A 20,623-nucleotide genomic window follows, 5' to 3' on the forward strand; every position below is an offset into this window, starting at 1 on the left:
TGGGCTTGACCCGGGTTCCAGCCCCTTCCCCTCCGCTGGCGTTGCTGCTGGAGCTTTTTGGGAGCAACTCCCGTGGGAATGCCGTGCACACCACGCAGCGTGTCCGATGTCCATCACTGAGACCCATCAGCTCCTCCTCCCGGGGGTTTTTGGGACTCTGCCCCTGCAGACTGGCTGATGGTGGAGCACAAACTGATTTCCCCTGGTTCAGGCTGTTTCTTTCTCTTCTCACAGAGGGTTTAGTTGTAGAGAAAAACATACCAACAACATAATTACTTGTCTTTTTCCTCTCCCACCCTCCACAGAACTGATATCAAAATAACTCCTCAATAATATACATATTTATTTTCTCTTAATTAGTGCCGATATTTACAAAAATTGTGATACTCTGTGAAGAATAAATTATATACACTGATGATAAACCAGACAGCAAATGCTCATTTGGAGATGTATGTACACAGCTCTGTATATCTATATACAACGGGCAGCCTTATTGACTCGGGGGCCCCCTGCCCCTTCCCACGCACCCCCTGGCCGTCAATAAAGCAGGAATTTCTATAAACACTGTGCAATTCGGATCCAGCTGGTGTCTAAAGTTGTGTCTAGCAAACGCATGGTTAAATGACTTGAAATTCCCACGAGTCCTCCTTTAACAGTTTATAGGCCTCTCTCCATTCCTGGTCCCATTTCTCCCGTAACCATGGAAACAAAAGGTTCAGCTCCAGCATCCTTAGGATGAGTCCTTCTTGGATTTCCTCTTCCTATTGATTTGCTCAAATTAGGCACCACATGCAGGGTTGATCCAATACCCATTTTTTCCCCTTGCGCTTCGGGGATGACATTGGAGGACAAGAGCACAGTCTCAAACAATGAGGGAGCAAGTGCAAATGGATAATTACACCTTATAGGCAGCAGAAAAAAATAAAAAATAATAATCATCAAAAAAACCAAACCCCAGAAGACCAACCCCAAGCTCAGGACAGCCAGGCAGGGCTGGGGAGGAGATGTGGTGGGTCCATGTGCGTGGACCTGGTGTGGTTACACAATGTCCAGCAGCTCCTACAAGCCAAACCACCCCCTCTCTGGAGGAGAAACATGAATAAGGGATTTATCTCTCATCATACACAACTGGGCTGGGGGATCCTGTCCCCGGGGTGTAAATCAGTGCTGTGCTCCCAGGGCTGCTTCACCCCTGGGCTGGGCCCTCTTCCCCTGATGGGATGCAGCAGGGTTGGAGTTGCCGGGTCTGAGCAGGGGGGTGAACTTTGGGCAGCCAAATGCAGAAACATCGCAGAGACACCGAGGCTGGGGGTGCTGGCAGGGCTGGGGAAGGGTGGAGCAGTGGCTGGTGCTTGGGGGGAACCCTTGTCCCCCCTTGGGGCCCCTGGCAGGGGCTGGTCCCCAACAGGAGGGACTAAGGGATGTGTCACATGGAGGTCAAATACTGCCAGGGGTGTGAGGACAGAGCCACAGCCTTAATGTGAGTGCAAACCAAAATGGTTTGGGGTTGACTCAAGTCTGCCTTTCCTCAGGCCTCTTCACCCTGGCAGCACAGTGACCAGCTCCCATGGGTGACCACCATGGATAACTCCCATGGAGAACTACCCCCAGGGATGCAGACCTCGGGATGAGGTCTCACGGTAAAGATCTTGAGATAAGGTTTCAAAGCCAGGTTGGACAGGGCTTGGAGCAAGCTGGGATAGTGGAAGGTGTCCCTGCCCATGGCAGGGGTGGAACAAGGTGAGCTTTAAGGTCCCTTCAACTCAAACCATTCCAGGATTCCGTGATAAACCTACCCTGGCTCCAGAACAGGACCTGCCACACTGGGACCCAAAAGTCACCATAATTTAAGAGATCTAAAACCCAACCATTACAAACGGTAACCCCAAACCCCACGCAGTGCAGCACAGCACCTGCATCTCCACCAGATCTCTTCAACTTCTGCTTGGCTTTCCCTGCACAGTCACAGAAATGGCCGTGACTGGCCCAAGCCGGGAGCTGGGGCTGGGAACAGAGACACTGCAGAGCTGCTGTTCGCAGAGGGGTGCGAGGAGCTGAATGCCACCAGTCCCTCAGGATGCTCCCGCTCCCAAGGCGAGATCCAGATCTCCTCTGCTTGCACCCATCCCCGAGTGTATTGCAAGCTCTGGAAAAGCTACAAGACTTTGGCAGCAGTTTCGAGGGCTGACCCAGGAACTATCTGATAACAAAGCGAGGTCCTTCCTGAAATGCCTCCTCCTCCTCTGTCTTTTTCTCTCCTTCTGTGTATTTATGCACAAATATGCCCATATTTATACACCCACGTGCCACACTCTCATAACGCCAATCCAGAGATCCTTTTCTTCTTATAGCTCAGTATTCAAATCTGTGGGACTCTGACACAGTCGCTGCAGAGATTAATTTTCCCAATAAAACACAGTGCTCCAGAGAGATCTTTTTTTCCTAATCACTTGGAAGCATCCAGCTGGAACACGAGCCTCACCCCATTGCCCTCAGCAGATATTCTGGAAGATTTGAAAGGGCTGATGGGTGGCCTGCAGGCTTGGGCACGAGGTTGGGTGTTAGAAGACAACCCGCCCTGTAATCACAGCTTTCCATCTCTCCAAAACTGTGGCACAGTGGCTAAAACTAAAATAGAGGCGCTGCCTCCTCCGGGTGCCAAGCCAGGAGCACCTCCACAGACCAGAGAGCTCCAGTCCTCCATTCCAGCCTTGGAGAGAGGGAAATGGCTCCTCATGAGGAGGAAAGGAACCAGACTACCTCTGTTTAGAGGTCTGATGAAATCCAACACAGCTCTGGGACCCTCCCCTTCCCCAGTCCCTAATTTAGCATCCCCAGTCTGAGCCACTTTGCAGCTCATTTTTGCACCTTTCAGAGGCAGGAGGAGATTGGGATGCTCAGCATCTCCACAGAAACAGGCCCAGAGTCTCTCAAACCAAATTCCTCAAGAAAAAATTAAGAAAAAAAAAGAAAAAATATCACAGTCTCCTCCTGAAAAACTGGTTCAAGATCACATCAGTGAGTCAGAAGCAAAGCTAGAAATAGCACTAGAGCTCCGACCTGCAGGCACAAATCCCATTAAAAGCTATAGGGGAACCGTTTCTCTGTGCGAGGCAGAAATCTGGACCCTTCTGCTCCGTGGGGGCTCACGGATCCCTCCCAGGCACGGCCCTCGCCGACCCTTCCCACCCTGAGCCAAACATCTGAGCGCTGATCCTGGGCATTTTCCTTGTGCCCCAAACAAGGGCAGCCCAGAGCCGCTCTCCCACCGGGGCTCGTTTTCCCCAGGAGCATCTGCCAGGGTCAGTGCAGGAGGTGCCGGATCTGTCCTAAGGACGGGACTGGCTGTGCTGGCCCCCACCATGGGGCACGTCAGTGACATCAGGAGTGTGGCCTCTCGCTCTTCGTCCCCATTCGCCCCTGCTGAGCGACTGTGGAGCTTCCCAAGGCAGCCAGGACCCGCCAGCTTGGAGAGTGGGTTTGGAAGTTTGGATCCTGCTCACGGATCCGCTCTCCCCTCCTGCCCGGCCTTGCAAAGGCCACAGGAACACCGTGCCCAGAACCCCACAGAACCTCACCTTCCTCCTCACCAAGCCATGACAACCCCCACCCAATGCTTTGGCCAACGCTCCCCCAAACCACCCCAGGCCCACGGGCGTTAAACAACCAGGCACTTCACGAAGTGTCAGCGAGTGCCAGCATCCTCCACAACACCTGCAGCAAAACCACCAGCAAAACACCTCAACCCTGAGTGGGAATGGGATCCCCTGGTGCAAAGGGCGCCCAGAGGCGGGCGAGCAGCATCCCAGCACATCAGGCAGCTCCCCCGTGCGAGCTCATGTCCCCACGGACCCACCACAAGCCGGATCCATGGAAGTTGGATGACAGCCCTGGGAATCGTGCCCGAGCCAGTGACTCTCACCAGCCCTGTCCCGTCCAACGGGATGAGCTTCAGAACTCAAGATTTATTGCTTTTGGTTGCGCTGGCTTCTTTGTGTGTGTGAGTGAAGGGGCTTCAGTGTCTCCCATTCCCAAGCTGCCATAGCAAAGTGGGAGTGCAGGGCTCCCAATTAACGAGATCCAATTAAAGACAGGCCGGGGACCTGAACACCCCTGAACCCCAGCACATGGGTGCTGCTGGTCCTCTGCCCCATGCAGAAGCAGGGACTGCCATGCACAAACCATGGACACTTGGAAATAATGATAGCCAGGCCTGAATCAATTAATCAATGAATCAATCAAATAAAAGTGAGGAGTGATTCCACCTGGCCCAGAGGAGCCCCATCAGCACAAGATGGATCCTGCCCTGGAGCAGCGTTTGGAGCCATTGCTGTAGATACTTTAGCACCGGTTGGATTATTGTCAGGAGCAGGGGTTTCCTCTCTGAGGAAGGAAGGGTCTGGCTGACCCCTCGCCAAGCTCCTTGTGCTCACCCTTTCTGCAATATTTCAGGGCTGATCGTGCCCTGGTTCAGCCCAAATTCACCCCAACTGAACCCCATTCCACAGCCCAGGGAGGCTTTGCTCCACCATGACCTTGGCAGGGATTTTCATCCATCTCCCCTGACCTGGAAGAGGAACAGGGCACCTCTCCCTGGGGATTGTCAGCAATGGGGAAAACAGAAGGAAACCCACAGAGGGATGGGGAAAGCAGGTGAGATTCCCCGTGGATCAACAGCTCTCACCCATCCCCAAATAACACCGGGGATGAGGAAGAGGGAGAACCTCGGGCTCTCTGCACCTCGACCCACCACTCTAAACACCCTGGAAGACGGCAAAGCAAAGGCTCAGAGGTGCCAGCTCAGATCCAGCCCACCTCAGCACGTGCCCACTCCATCAGAAAGGAATAAACCCCCAGCCCTGAGGCTCTACGTGGTTAAAAAGGAGCTTTCAAGCCCAAAACACACCTTGCCCCGGGGATGCCATGAGCTCCAGGGACAGGTCACCCTGCTCCAGGCCATGTCCCACCATCCCAGCAGCCCTGAGCCAGGGAGTCCTCGATGCCCCAAGCGCTCTGTTTGCTGAGGATTCGGCCCTGTAGTCGCTCTCTAAATATCTATACACACACACACACACGGGAATGCTATGGGAAAGGCTGAAAACTGCTGAACAAACAAGTCAGGAGAGCTGGAACCTGCTATTCCACCTGCTCCTCGTGCCCTCTCCGATCCGCCGCGGTTTCTGCTCCTGACACCAGGATTAATGACTAATTACTCGCCCCATAATGAGCGCAGGTGTTTAACTTCCAGCTCACCTTCCCTGGCTTGCATTCGTTGGCTCTTGTGTCTGGATGCTCGGACACTCAGGCTTTGCCTTGTTATCTCTCAGGCTTTGCCCTGTTATCTATCCAACTGTTGTCAGCACATGCCTTCCCCATCCGGTTTTTAACTGTAATGGAGATTTTTTAAACTCCCATGAATCTCCTTCGAGCCACTGGAGAATCTATAAACACTATAAACATGAATACTGTATAGTCTACTAAGAAAATATATATTTGTGTGTGTATTAAATATTCAGATTCATGCAACAAATATCCATGCAGCTGTACTGTATTACTGGTTAAATTTCACTGCAGTATAAATATATTATAGGCCACAGCATAGTTGCTCCAGTTTTATATATAGATATAAAAAAAGATGCTTTTTCCAACTCATTTTCAATGTGTCAGTGGAGGTGTCTTTGGTGATCCTGGAAATATTGATGATGGAAGTGTCATCTAAATAAATAAATAAATTCCAAGCTCTTGATTTATTTACTCGTCCCTCCCGATGCCTCGCATAGAAAATTTAAGACTTAATAAATAATGTGCTGTCACACTAATTATCCCTCCCCTGGGCCTCACACTGGCACACTGCAGTGGCTGAAACTATTGCAGCATGCAGCATTTCAGTTATGAAACACGAGCCGGGCGACGCGTTCGCGCTTCGCTTTCCCGGGGCAGGAACTCGAGCCCTCCAGCAATCCGGCCCCACACCTGCAGCGGCCCTTCAGGAAGCTCTGCCTGACTTTTCCCAGCTGTTCCCCGTGCCTAGAAGCTGGCTGTCACCCAGGACAGGGACCGGGATTCGTGGCACCCTGGGATGGCCCGGACCTGCCCCTTGTATCCCCATCCCGCTGCTCGAAGTGCCCGTCCCCTCCGTATCTTTGGAAACCCACGAGCCTGGGATGGGAGAAGGGCAACAAAATGGTTTGGGTTTGTTGGGTTTTTTTGCACGGACGCTTATTCGGTGTGGAAATCAAAGATTAAAAGTCACTTACACAGCTATTGCTTCCCATGCAGAACCAAATATACACCGTAGAAAATACTGTATTAACTACAATGCAGAGCAGCACTCAATATCTGCAATTGTTCCACTTCAGCTTTAAATACGGGACTAGATTTTAGCGACTAGACATCGGTTAGCATTTTGGTGATATTCACATAGTTTGTGTTAGCTAGGGTGCAATTGGCTGTCTTCAAGTTCTCCTCCCTAAAATCCTCATTGCTATTGTTTACACCTTCCTGAATCTCCATATAATCAGACTTACTAATAGTAGAGGCACTTCTGCTTTTCTTTAGGTCAGGGGAAGAGGGGATCTTTGGGCAGCTGGTTACTTGCAAATATTGAGCCTGCTCCTCTCCCTCGGTCTCCCGGTGGTAGAAGTAATTGAAGTTAGACACTATGACGGGCACGGGTAAGGCAATCGTTAATACGCCAGCGATGGCACACAAGGAACCCACTATTTTCCCCCCGATGGTCGTGGGGACCATGTCTCCGTAGCCAACAGTCGTCATGGAAACCACAGCCCACCAGAAGGCATCGGGGATGCTCGGGAACTGGGACTCGCTCTCGTCGGCCTCGGCAAAGTAGACGGCGCTGGAGAAGAGGATGACGCCGATGAAGAGGAAAAATATCAAGAGGCCCAGCTCCCGCATGCTGGCCTTGAGAGTCTGTCCCAGGATCTGCAGCCCCTTGGAGTGCCGGGAGAGCTTGAAGATCCTGAAGACCCGCACCAAGCGGATGACTCGAAGGATGGCCAAGGACATGGCTTGCTGGCCCTGCTGACCATCCTCCGGCTTCTCGGCCAGCTCCGTCCCTAAGGTGATGAAATAGGGAATGATGGCTACGATGTCTATAATGTTCATGATGTTGGTAAAAAAACCAGCCTTGCTGGGGCAGGCGAAAAACCTCACCAAGAACTCGAAGGAGAACCAGATGATGCAAAGTGTCTCCACGATGAAGAAGGGGTCTGTGAAAGAAGTGGACTGCTGGTACCCCATGCTGCTGTTGGAGTAGGGGGGATGGCTCAGCCCGCTGCCGTGCATGTCTTCGTTCTCATCCCGAAAAATGGGCAACGTTTCCAGGCAAAAGCTGACGATGGAGATTAAAATCACCATGACGGAGACAATAGCTATAATCCTGGCAGGGCCTGAGCTCTCAGGGTACTCAAAGAGCAACCACACTTGTCTCTGAAACTCATTCTCAGGCAGCGGCCTCTCCTCTTCCTTGATGTAGCCTTCATCCTCCCGAAACATCTCCATGGCTTCTTCCCCCAGTTCGTAGAAGCGGATCTCTTCGGAGAAGATGTCTAAGGGCACGTTGACCGGCCGCCGCAACCTTCCCCCGGACTGGTAGTAGTACAAAATCGCATCGAAGCTGGGTCTGTTCCGGTCAAAGAAATACTCGTTCCGGAGAGGGTCGAAATATCTCATCCTCTTTTTAGGATCCCCTAGTAAGGTCTCTGGAAACTGGGCAAGTGTCTTGAGCTGCGTCTCGAAGCGCAGCCCCGAGATGTTAATGACCACCCTCTCACAGCACTCATGGTCGGTCTCAGGGTTGTACGTGTCCTGCGGGTGACCGGGAAGAGCTGCAGCTTCATCTGCAGGATCTCCAGTAGCAACTGTCATATTGGGCTTTAAAAGAAATCCTTATGCTAAACTCTTCCCAGCGCCCGGTGGTGGGATCGGGGTCGGGGCAGGGCTACTATCCTGCAGAAGGACAGGTACGTAGGTTTGGAAGAGTCTCATGAAAAGGCGAAGGGATGAGATAAAAAAAAAAAAAGGAGGAAAAAAAAAGAAGAAGAAAGAAAATCGCCCCTGCTGAGAAAGAGAGAGATGGAATAAAGTTGGGGGGAGGAGAGCAGATCCCTTCTCTAACACGTCTATCCCCTTCCTGGAGGGGTTAATTTGCCTTCCTTGGGACAGAGTTCAACAACTCCCATCTAAACCCATTAGGTGGAACAGAGAAAACACCTGAGGAACCGTCACCTGTTCAAAACCAGCGTGGAAAAACTGGCATTGGCAAACCAGGGCTTATTTTTTGGCTAAAAACAAAAATTCCAGTTAAAAATAGTAAAGAGGGGGAAGGGAAGAGAAAGGAAGGAGGAAAAATAACCCCATCCAGCCCTGAGGTGGCGAGAGGACCCCGCGGGGTGCCGGGCTCAGCTCATTTGCAGGCATGCAGCTAAGGGTTAATTAACATTTAACCGTGCGATCTCAGGCAATCTACCCTTCAGGAAAGCGCCAACTCCGCTTTTAAGTTTAACACCTTCCCAATCCTCTTTCCCTGGTGACATGCTGCCCTCCCTGCCTGCAGCCAAGCTCTGCGGCTGCCGGAATGTGCTTCCAGTTGCCCCGCGGACCACCGCAGTCCCCCTCCTCGGCCGCTGGTGTCCCGGCTCCTGTCATTCTCTGCAAACCACCATGGCACACAGAAAACAAATCACATTACCTGGAGAAGCCAAATCTTAGTGTGTCTCTTAGTAACACCGATTATCTGACCCTGGGGAAATCCTAGAGAGAAATATAGGCTTCCAAGATCCCCATAATTTCCTCTCTCTTCAAAGTTAAAAATAATGGTGAGTCATCGTAGAGAAAGGAGAAGGGACATAAGAGGGGTTAGATTCCCAGATGGTGGAAGTCAGGTCTTGTAATGGTTTGGACTGGAGAGAGAGAGAAAGAGAGACAGAGAGACAGAGAGACAGAGTCTTCCCGGGAGCTGTTGCGGATCTGCACTTCAGGGCAGATGAGCGTCTGTCTGATGCCTTCGGTACGACGGTGAAAAGCTGCTAAGCTCAGCAAAACCCGATGTCCCCAGTGTCCTCGGGAGGTGTGGCATCGCCTGGAAAAAACACCGAGAAGGTAGCAAGCTGTGGGGCTTCGCGAGGAGCATCCGCAAAGCCCCGGCTCCTCCGGGCACCCCGTTTCCCCGGCCGCGAGCTGTTCGCCCGCTGCCCGCCCAACCTGCACTGCAACACGAGAGAGAGGAGGGCGAGAGCGCCAGCGCCGAGGCGGAAAAAACCAGAGCCCCGTGTCCCTGCGCTCTGCTCAGCCCAGCGGGGCCGGCTGCCCGCCGAGCCCGTGCCAGCCGGAGGAGCGGGGGGGGAACGACGCAGCCCCCCCGGCAGCCGAGGCTCTGCAAAGCCACCGAGGGTTCCCAGCACCGCCAGCACCGGGAGTCGGTGTCACCCACCGGGCACGGCACCCGCGGCCGTTCCGCGGCGTTCCCCGGTGATCCGGGAGGCTCCGGCTTCATTCCCCAGACCGAACCCCCCGCCGGCCCCTCTCTGTCCCCCCGCCGATGGCTCCAAGGACCCACGAGCACCGGGGCCCCGGCCGCGGGACCCACGCGACCTGCATCCGCCCTCCCCATCCTCCCGAGAGCCAACCCCCCGGCCGACCCACCCCCGTGGGGATTCGGCTCCGCTGGGTGAAATTTCTCGTGGGGATGTTGAGGTTCATGTTCCCGGTGGGTGCCGGGTTCTCAGCATCCCTGCTCCCGACGAGCGCTCCCTCGGATCATCCTGCATTGCCTCGCACCATGGAGATGCTCAGCCCGGAGAGGGCCAACCAACCTCTCATTTTTTGCTTTTTTCTTTTTTTTTTTTTTTTTTGCCCTCCCAAACGAAATAAAAACCCCTCTAACCTCCCTTCTTCAGCTCCAACTCGACTTGTCTACTTTGAGCCAGGATTACAGAACCGGGCAGGGGAGGCAGGTGGAAAATAACCCCGCGGTCCCAATCTCCTCGGCAAAGATTTCAGCCATCTCCAGGCCATTTATGCCTGTTGGTTCCTCTCTTCATCCCCCGAGGTGCTGATATTGCCGCAGATCCCTCTTTTCTTGGAAATTTCCCTTTTCCGTGCAACCCTCCTCTCCCTTCTCCTTATGCACTAGAAAAAATAGTACAACCCTGACGAGGCTTGCAGCATTCAACCGCTTCTCTTAACCCTTTTCTGCCAGGCCCACAGGAGAGCAGGTCTCATTTGTCCCAGTTTTTATCTTTTTCCTGCATTTTCTCCCCACCACTCACTCCCCAGCGACTCGCCGAGGAGTTCAGCTGGATTTGACCTTCCCTGGCTCCTCCGAGCATCACGCCAGAACACCACAAACACCATCTTTCTGCTGCCGCAGCAAAGATCTGGCAGCCACAAACCCCCATCTCACCAAAAATCAACCAACCTTCAATGTTTCATTTATTTTTTTTTAATAAACACGCAGTTTTCCTCCTGCCCATAAACGCTCTCCTCCCCTTTCTCCCTTCCCCGAACACCCCGGATTTGTTTAACGGCACAGAAATTGACTTTGTTTTTATTTAACACGTTGATTTTTATTTGGCATGGGCTCTGGGCTTCTTCCTCCGACTCCGAAGCCAAGCGCTGATGCTCGGTGCTTGGCGGAGAGGGTTACGGCATCATCTCAGTTGACATCACCCATCCCAGCACTCAGTTTCTCCTACTTTCTCCCCACAGCCCGTTTTTCTGGCAAACAACCTCCGCCCCCCCCTTCAAGCATCTTTAGGGTTAATTCATGCAAATTTGGGGGCTGAAGGGGGAGAATGGAGGAGGTGAAGATTTGCCCAAAGCCCCTCAGTTTGTTCTCAGCCCGCACTGAGCACTGCAGGCGGGAGTCACACGGTTTGGGGTCGTGTTTGCGACTAAAGCACGACTCCCTCGCTTTGCACCGTTCCTGGCCAGGCTGTGTTTAGGCAGGGGAGCAGCGGGAAGAGGGGGAAGGATGCAGGGATGGGGTGGGGAGGAGAGAAAAAGGCACCAACTTACACTTGGCTCTGCAGTCAGGCATGCGGAGAATGCACAAGCAGCTGCTCTGCTCCCGCCGCTGCCGGCACCTCTCACCTACAGCCCCCCAAACTCGTACCCCGGAGTCAACCTCCGAAGGCAGCTCAGCTTCTCCATGAATATTCATAAGATTAATATGAGCGTCTTCCCCCCCCCCCCCCCCCCCCCCCACCTCCTCCCGCACCCCTCCTCCCAAGCAGGAGACCTAGATTCCAACCACTGGGAAATAATCATATCCCTGGATACATGATGCTGCCTTGCCATGCGGCTCCGATCCATCCCATCTTCTTGGTAATAGCCTGGATCTGCTCGGGGAGATCTGGGGGATGGAGCGCTCCCTGCAGCTCTGGGGAAGGAGATGGGGCAGGATTGGACTTGCTGGGGCTGCCCTTGGCTGGGGTGAGGATGTGAAAAGCAATCATTTTGATATCATTTTGTGTTTACTGAGGTCCCTTCATGACGAGGCTTTTCCCACCCCAAAGGAAGGAGATGGCCAAGCTCCTACAAACGTGTAACACCTATGGATCAACCCCTGCCTTCAGGCACGAGGTTTGGACCTCTCTGACATCCCCCCATGGCCCCAAAAGGAGCACCAAGGAAGCAACAAGTCCCACAAGGCTCCTGGCACCCAAAGCACAAGTGCTGGAGGAGGCGATGGGAAATATTTTTATTCCCATATACAGTGATCAAATTTGTATGGAGTTACTGGTGCCGATGGGGATCACTCCAGGGATACCCTGAGGTGGGATGGAGGGCCCGGAACACCCTGAATACCTGAGAAAATCAGTGCTCAGTGTAGTGCCCAGTCACCCAGGAGGATGTGGGGGCATGGGGGGGGTAAACCACAGTATTTTAGCTCCCCAAGGAACCCGCAGCAGTGGGTGGCACAGACAGAGAGCGGGTGCAGCACTGGGGGATGTGATCACCTGCTGCTCCTCCCGACACCCCTCTTCGCCTTGAAACAAAAATTGTATTTTCCCAAGCCCCAGCCAGATCCCAATATTGAAAATTAATGTCTAACCCTATAGGAAAACTGGGAATCCTTCACGACCGGCCCTTGCACTATGGGTTTCCTTCCTGCACGCATCCAGCTTGGCAGGAGGCCGCTCTGGGCGAGGGTTTTTAATGTCATCAGCACCATTTTAGCCTTCTCTGGAGGTGGATCTGCCATGGCAGGGTGGGTCGAACCCAGAAAATGATTTGCCCGAGGCTGATCCTTATGCAATATGTAGAAACTGAGGCTGGGCAGGGAACAATCCAAGTGGAGCTGAGTTTCCAACGCGCTCCTCCTGCTGCCGCCTTGCGAAGGTTCTGCAGAACCAGGGGGATTTGTCATCCAAACAGCACCAGCTCCGTACAAAGAGCCAAAATCCCGTCTCCAGCAAATCAGGGGAATTTCTCTGAATTGAGTGATGCTCTCTCCTGATTTACTACCCTAATTGTGAGCTATTATTATCATCTGTGTGTCTGCGCTCGCCTCCCTCAGCCGCGCTGACAGCTCCAGACGCATCCCAGCCTCTTGGAGAACCAGACGAGCTGAGCTCTGCACCCACTTGGCTGTTTCACAAGGATTTAACAAGATGACGCCTTTGCTCAATACTATTATTAAATAATAATTTCCTCCTGAATTATTTCTCTTATCTCAATGGATTTTATAGACACCCAAACTGGAATTCTTACCCCGTGTGTGTGAGTGGTGCTGGGAAAAGCACTTGGTGGGAGGATGTTCCAGGAACGAGGCGATCCTGTGGTCAGAGTGATCTCCCCTCGTTTCCTTTATTCCCAGGGAAGCCCCCAAGGGCTGTTCAGACCCTCTGTTTGTGGATTTGTTTGCAGGCAGCCATACAAATAGCAAAAAATGTGCTTTTCCCCACTTTTTTCCATGGTACCCTGCTGGCAGTGGGTCTGGGAGACACCCCAAGAAGTGGTGCTGTGGGAGATGGGTGGAAGCCACAGGGCAGGGCTATTCCCAGCCCTGGCCTCATCCAGAACAGCTGAATTCAAGTCCCAGGGTCATTGGAAAGCCCAACCCACACCCAGCCCCACTGCTTAGGACACCCAGGGTGGGCACCTGCATATGCCAAGCCAGGGAAGGGGTGAGAGAAGCTCTCTGAAGAGGACAGACCCTGTGCCACCACCTTCACACCTCCTGCACAGCCTCAGGCAACGGCAGCTCTCTGTGGTGTCCTTCCTGGAGACCCTGTCCCACCTCCTGCAAAGCCAGAGGGACTTTGAGGGCTGGAGCAAATCCCAACAGCCATTGTGGGAAGAGGATCCAAGCTGGAGCCCAGCAGAGGCGCTGGACAGGGCAGAGCACTGAGCCCCATCTCCCTCTGAGCCACGGTTTTCCAGCTGAAGGTGTTGACATAACTGGGCCTTGTGTCATTTTGGGAGCTGTGAAAGCTGTAAGCGAGTTCCCAGGACTGTGATTCACCCTCCAGGGAAAGCATCCGACCTCCCACCCGCTGCTGACGTCAGAGGATGGAGCTCCTGGCCCCCCAGCCCCTCCTCACCCCCTGCAGTGGGTGGTGGCAAGAGGAGGGGATGCCAGGAGACGTCTAAAAATGAACAGAGCCCAGGAACACGGTGACACGGCCCCACGGAGCAGGCTCTGCTCTCCCATGGCAGATGCTGCTGGTGAATCCCAAAATACCGTGGTGAGATAGGGCAGAGCGGCTTCCCCGAGCCAGGGAGATGGGGAGGGATCAGGGCTTTGCCTGCAGTGATGTGGGAAAGGAGGAGCAGAGCAAAGAGGGACGCTGGGCAGGGCTCCTTATCCCTGGGAGAACCTCCTGCACCCCAGGAGAACCTCCTGGATCCTGGGAGTAACTGCTAAACCCTGGGAGAATCTCCTGGTTTCTGAAGAGATCTCTTGGTCCCTGGGAGATTCTCCTGGGTCCTCTGTGGTTCTCCTGGTCCATGGAAAGGCACAACTGCTGAAGGGAAAACAGCAAAAATCACCTCTCTGCAAAGTTAACAGTAAACACATCCCTCTGAAATCCTCCAGGGTGTTTTTCATAATAAAATATCCCATTATTTTAAAAACAGCTCCTTTGGGCTCCAGTCTGAATTCTCAATTTGTCAGGATGGCTGAGTTGCCACTTTGCCTCCGAAGCTGCTCCACCAGCCTGGGGGGCCGCTCTGGAGAGGAACTGGGCACCACTCATTGAAATAAAAGTCTTGCAGCTCAACCAAAACACAGCAAAGAGCTTCAGGCCTGGGGGTGACTGTGAATGTTTCCTGCCAGGCTGCCCCTGACGGGCCTGGGCTGGCGTGGGGTGGGCATGGGGCCTGGAGGGTGTCTCCCACCTGGACTGCTCCTGCCACTCCGGCTGAAAGGCTCTCAGAGCCGCTTGGTTTCGCTTGCACAGCAGGACAAGGCAAATTCAGCAAGGGAAAAGGAACCAGAAGCCTCCTTCCAGCCAGCGGCGAGGACTTCTGCAAGGAGCCACAGCTCACAGGCCTGGACATCACCCTGACAGATCCCCCCAGCACCCCTGGGGCCTTATTGCCAGTGTCACCTGAGCCCCTGTGTCCCACAGGCTGCTCTGGGCCACCACCTCCTCCCAAGGGGACCCAGCCACGTCCCTCTGTCCTCCCAGCCCTGCTGCTCCAAAGGGACCGAGGACGGAGTCACCTCAGGGCTCCAAATGTGCCCAAACCTTTACCCATGGTGCCAATGCAACACCTGCTTTGCCGAGCCAGCGCTGCTCATGGCACGCCAAGACAAAGGAGAGGTGATGAGCATCTTCATTTCTTCTTCCTCAGGCCTGGAGCAGCCCATGCCCATCTCCCCATGGGACATCCCTGTTCCTCCAGTTCTGGGGGCCTTTTCTCTCACTCCAGGGGTTGGTGCTCACTTACAAACAGGGAAATTGGGCCAAAAGTTGAAACTTTCTGGTTGTTGAGATTAGGGAATAGAAGAGCAAGGAGAGGTGGGAGAAACCTGCAGGGGAGATGACTCTGCTGGAAATGGCCGAAGCCTCGGCTGGACATGACCAGTGTCTGCAGACAGAGCTCCTTCGCCTGGGGTGAGCTGTAGGTGACCTCAGGGTCCCCTCTGCACTGCCCTGGTGGGACACCCCTCCCTCCAGCCGTCAGCCCTGGGACTGGCTCCCCATGCGGGTGCTGGTCAGGGTGGAAACATCTCCCTCACGGCACAGATGGGATGAGCAGCCCTGCAGATGCTGTTTTTAGAGCCTGTGGGTCTCAGCCCGAGTGTCTGGTGGTGCTGGGAGGGGGCCGAGAGCTGCTGAAGGTGAGATCTGAGCCACGGAGTGGGGTGAGATGTTCCCATCACCCCAAACTTTCATCCGTCCCCAGGAGCTGCAGGACTGCAAACAAGCTGGGAGGAAAAGTGGTTTGAGAGGATGATTTCCCTCTTCTCTTCCTCCCACGCAGAGCTGCTGCAGGGAGGAGAAGCCACCGGCTCAGGCTGGGAGTGCCTTCCCCACGGCCTGGGCATGGTGGCACCGAGCTGGCCCTGAGTGGAATGGCCACAGAGCTGGCCCAAGCCCGGGGCTGTTGCAGGACATTCCGGCCCCATGGCCATTCCAGATGGGGAGCTGTGCCAAATCATGGAATCACAGAATGGTTTTGGTGGGGAGGGAGCTTGAAGACCATCCACTTCCACCACCTGCCACGGGCAGGGACACTTCCCACTGTCCCAGGCTGCTCCAAGCCCCATCCAGCCTGGCCTTGGACACTGCCAGGGATGGGGCAGCCACAGCTGCTCTGGGCACCCTGTGCCAGGGCCTGCCCACCCTCCCAGGGAGGAATTTCATCCTTGTATCAAATCTAAATTAACCTCTTTTAGTTGAAGTCCTGGGTCATGCCAAACCTGGCTGTGCCAGACTGTGAGCTGTGCCAAACCATGAGCTGTGCCAAGCTGTGAGCCACACCCGGCCAAACTGCGGATGGTGCCAGTTCGGGAGCTGTGCCAAATTCCAGGCCAGCCCAGCCCACTCCACCCGGCCTCAATCCCTCCAGAAGCCCCCAGCTGCCCTCATCCTGTGGCCAAGCCCCGCCATGTCTCTGCTGCCCAGCACAGTTCCCTTCCCTGGAAATGGCCCTGCCATGGTGGGAAATTCCTGGAAGAAAAAAGCCAAGATTTGATGTCCATTTCCCAGGCTTTTGGAGGACACTCGTTATTTACTGTCCCTGCTGAGCTGCCGGGAGCGGCTGGGGATGCCCCATCGTGGTGACACTGACCTGGCCCTGGGAATGTGTCCCCAGCAGCTCTGGGTCGCTGTTCTCTCTGGTGACCTGGGCAGGTGACAGATCCAGGGCTGCAGGTGGCACAGGGAGGATGCAAAGCGACACTTCCAAGGCTGTGTGGGCAGGCAATGCCAGAGCCCCATCTGCTCCTACCAGGACCCAGAGGCCAGAGCCCCCTGCCCAGAATCCCTGGGGAATGCCAGCGGGATCCATGGGGAATGCCACTGACAGGCAGCGTCCTCTTCCCCGTCATTCCTCTGCTGTATTTACTATTTCTTCATCTCCCACCCCCTCTTTTGGGAAGAGACAGACTTCCCCGTTTCCATGGAAACACTCCCCCTCTCCCCTCATTTCTTCAAAGAGGTTTTCATCTCTTTCTTTCAAAAATAGCTATTTTTAACCACGGCTTCCCCTTCTCCCCCTCCCCACACTCTGCTTCCAGCTCACGTTTTTCCAGCACCCACCAGGCACCCCTGAGCACCCCTGGGAGTCGTGGAATCACCCCCATGGCCGGTGACTTGGGCTGGGCAAGAGCAGCTCAGATCCATGGTCCAGATCCCGGGGGTTCCCTTGACTTGTGCTGAAACCCTCTGGGGCTGTGGAATATTGGTGGACAAAGAAAGTGCTGGTGTTTGCAGGAGGGTCCTGGGAGCATCCAAAACCCCTTCACTCTGTGGAATGACTGTCCCTGCAGCATCCTCTGTGATCCCACAGCCCTGGGAAGCCAGAGGAATACTTCCTTTCCTGCCGTCAGGATAAACCAAGAGGGGACTAACACCTGACAGAGCAGGAGATAAAGCCCCTTCCACCCTTCCCAAATACCAACAGAGCAGAAACACCACACAAATCCTCGGCATCAGGGTGAAGTGAGGGGCTGGAAATGCAGCACTGGGAGAACAAAATCAAAATCAAGAGTCTTATCAATAAATTGAATGATAACAAAAGGCCTGGACAAGGTGCTGTCAAGTAAAGGAGAATTCCACAGGGGAAATTACAACCTCAGCATTCCCATGGGTAACTATGAGAGCAGAGGGGTGGAAAACACCCCTTGTAGAAGGATGCCAGGCCTGGTTGTAACACAAAGGGAGATCCTTTGGATACCGCCATCCACTCAAAAATATCCAAGGCAAGGGTTCCTTAGCACGGTGTGGTTTGAGGAGCAGGAAAATACCAGGAGGAGCCCGACTCCGAGCTGGAAGAGCCCCTCTACATCCTGGGAAAGTCACGGTTGGAAGATCTGGATGCTCTGGCTTGGAAAGAGGCACAGGACACAGGTCATTAAAATCCTGCACGGTGCTGAGGTGCTGGGCAGGGGATGATGGATCGATATTTCTTCATAATGCGGGGAGGACATGGCTCCCAGGGAAACTCGCGAGCGGGAAATCTCAAGGCAGCCGGGGAAGGATTTACAGCGCGGCTCCGTCGCTGTGCAGGGATGTGCTGCTGGAGCTGCCGTGGCCACCAGCCCTCCCAGGGGATGCCCACACTCGGGTAGAGCATAGCAGGAGCCAAAAGGCAGCAGAAACCACCCTGTGCACAGCCAGGTCCCTCCAGAGCCTTATTTCAGCTGAATTTCTCTGTGGCAAAGCCCGGCAGCACCAGGGCTCGCTCCAGGGCTGGCTCTGAGCACCCAGCACTGCGGGACTGCCTCAGGGGCGTTTACCCTTCATAACCTCTGGGCGTGCAGCAGGAAATACCACCCTGGAACGACTCCGTGCCCTCACCAGCCTCTCTGCCCCTCAGCTCTTCCCTCTAGAACCTGGCAAATTTAGCCTGACCCGGAGCAGAGGAGCTGCTGGCACTGACCACGTCCTGTGCCTCTGCAGCTCCTTGTACACGACCTTCTCCACACACTGACCACCCCAGGGACGGGCTGCAAACCCTGCAAACCCCACAGGGGCTGGGGAGAGCCTCAAGCCAAGGTTCCTCTTGGACTGAGTATGGGATCATTGCCCTCCCCTCATCAGTGGGGTGTGGAAGGTGTTTCCTGTGGCTCCTCAGGCAATCCCGGTGCCACATGGTGCCAGACCCACCGGACCTGTCCTTCCTAACCAGGCCTGGTTTTGGCTGGTGCCATTCATGCCCCATCTGCATCTCAGAGTTTGCCACATCCTGCTTTTCCCGGATGTTCAAGCACACCCCAGGTAACCACATGTCAACCGAAAACTGCAGCTGGAGACACCACAACCCTCCGGGGAGCTGCTACAGAGATTGAGGTCACAGCAGAGAACGAAGCAGCAAGAGCTGCTAAAACGCACCTCAGAGAGCCCCTGAGCCAGCCCAAAATCTGCCCTGCCACCCACACCAGCCAGGAGTTGCTGTGGTGCCATCCAGCATGGCTGGATGAGAGGATTTGGGAGTGCTGGAGCTGAAGCTGACTTTGCTCACCATGGATTGTCCTCCCCCAGCAGAGCTGGTGCTCACAGCAAACCTCGAGAGCAGAGATAGATGAAACCACCCAGACCAGTTCCAGCACTCAGTGCTGCTTTTCTAGGAACTTCTTCGTCCCTGTCACAATTCCCGAGGCCGACAGGATCAAGATGTTTTGTAAAGTTCGGGAACTTGAGGTTCTCCACCGCTGCTGAATTCCTTTGGTGTGACCCTGCCCGGGGTGGCTGTGGGCACACGAGGCTGCTGCTCTGCTCCCAGTCCTGAGCCCCCAGCTCAGCACCTGAAGCCTCTTGCAGGATTTCCTCCAGGATTTCAGCCCCGGAACTGGGATTTGCGAAAATAACCGAGTCACTTGGGATAATAGTCCGGGTGTCCTGGCTCAGTGAGCACTAAAATAAAATCCCCTTGCAGGAGCCTGGGGCCTCTGGCCCTGGGACACAGCACTTGTATGCACAGCTCAAGTGATTTTATCATGGAATCATCGAGCCGTGGAATCCTGGAATGGTTTGGGTGGGAAGGGACCTTAAAGCTCATCTTGTCTCACCCTCTGCCATGGGTGAAACCACCTTCCACCAGCCCAGATTTCTCCAGCCTGGCCTCAGACACTTGCCGGGATGGGGCAGTCACAGCTTCTCTGAGCAACAGAGGAGAAACAACTTCAATATTTTTAAGGCAACCAAAAACCTAAACCAAAACTTTTGACACTCTTTGGCCACATTCACTTTTGAAGCTCACAGACGTGGTTTGAAGCCAAGAACAAGGTTCTCAAATGAGCTTCTGAGCTCCTTTTGCGGGATTTCCAGCTGTGATGGGAGCGGGTGGGTCAGCCCCCTCCGCCTGCATTCGTGTGCCCGAGCACCGTCAGTGACCTCCCTTCTGGTGACACACCACCAAAATTTGAAGGGTTTTCCTGGAGCTCCCTCAGTCCAGGTGGCTGGGTGGGATGCTGGAAATGTGCAGACTTTGCCCCAGGGTTTTATTTCTCTAGCAGGGGAAATTCTGACTCCTGTGAAGGGCATTAAATTTCAGATTATTTCATCCTGAGTAAACGAGTTCACATTAGAGGACCCTCCTCAAACCTCATCCTCACACCACCCTTTCCATCCCCACACTTCCTCTCCACCCACTTCAGTATCAAACACCACACGCTGCGGTTCAGCCGTTTTATTGAACTTTGCGTATGAAAGAACAGTTTCAAGTTCTAATGAGAAAAAAAAAACATTAAAAAAATAAATTCAACGTCAGGTAAAAAAATCACGCAACCGAAAAAAAATCACTTTTTTAACCGGGAACTGAACACAAGGCCCACACCACGGTGGAGTCACCAGGACGAGGGGATGCAGCAGCTGGTTTTAGCATCAGACTGGTTTCAAAAAAAACAAGTTTTAAACAGTTGCAACACAGCTCAGTGGCAAAACCAGACTTTAAAATGAACTCAGAGGAACAAGACTGCATTTAACATCTCCAGTCCAAAATTGCATCGCTCCTGTGGCACCTGATCAGTCAGGATTTAGGGATGAGTTCAGATTTCCAGTCAGATGCACAGAATTTCCCAATATTTCACTGTTCACAGACCCAGTGCACGTCCCAGGTGAGACAGTCGTGGAAACACTTCTGCATCACCCACTTGCACACGTGTGAAGGAAGGAAAGCAAAGTCAAAATTATATCCAGCCGCCTCCATCCCGGGAAGATTCTGTGAAAACCAGTTGCATAGTAAAGGATGGGAAATTAAGAAACGTGAGCTGCTGCTGTGCTGGAAGTCAATGCAACACCTCCCTTCTGCCACGTTTTGGGGTCTCAGGTGATGAATTAAGAGCCTGCTCTCCTTGCAAGGTGCCAAATTCAGCCACGGAACCCCTGACCTCCAGCAGCGAGGGGGATTTTCCTGCAAGACCTGAGCAATTGGAATGACCAAATCTAATTCCAGTGCACCAATGGCAGCACAAGGGACGTGGCAG

The 20,623-nt window shown here is 53.9% G+C and overlaps 1 protein-coding gene across 6 annotated transcripts; it reads right to left on the minus strand.

Moving 5' to 3' along the window:
* Positions 1-323: 323 nt before the first annotated feature.
* Positions 324-11,150, minus strand: KCNA2 (potassium voltage-gated channel subfamily A member 2). Of its 6 annotated transcripts, none has more exons than XM_048327982.1 (3): positions 9,905-10,149; positions 8,711-9,100; positions 324-8,076 (listed from the first exon to the last, which is right to left on the minus strand). In XM_048327982.1, exon 3 carries the CDS (start codon positions 7,885-7,887, stop codon positions 6,388-6,390), a length of 1,500 nt encoding a protein of 499 aa, XP_048183939.1. In that variant the 5' UTR covers positions 7,888-8,076; positions 8,711-9,100; positions 9,905-10,149; the 3' UTR covers positions 324-6,387. The 6 variants fall into 6 exon arrangements, with proteins under 6 accessions (XP_048183939.1, XP_048183940.1, XP_048183936.1 ...); XM_048327983.1 differs by having other exon boundaries at positions 324-8,079; XM_048327979.1 differs by lacking the exon at positions 9,905-10,149 and adding an exon at positions 11,038-11,150 and having other exon boundaries at positions 324-9,100.
* Positions 11,151-20,623: the final 9,473 nt, after the last annotated feature.

The sequence above is a fragment of the Corvus hawaiiensis genome, chromosome 24, assembly GCF_020740725.1.
Source record: "Corvus hawaiiensis isolate bCorHaw1 chromosome 24, bCorHaw1.pri.cur, whole genome shotgun sequence".
NCBI classification, from domain to species: Eukaryota; Metazoa; Chordata; class Aves; order Passeriformes; family Corvidae; genus Corvus; species Corvus hawaiiensis.

Coding starts and splice junctions, on each gene's coding strand:
- KCNA2 (XM_048327979.1), bottom strand. CDS start 7,887: ATGACAGTTGCTACTGGAGATCCTGCAGATGAAGCTGCAGCTCTTCCC.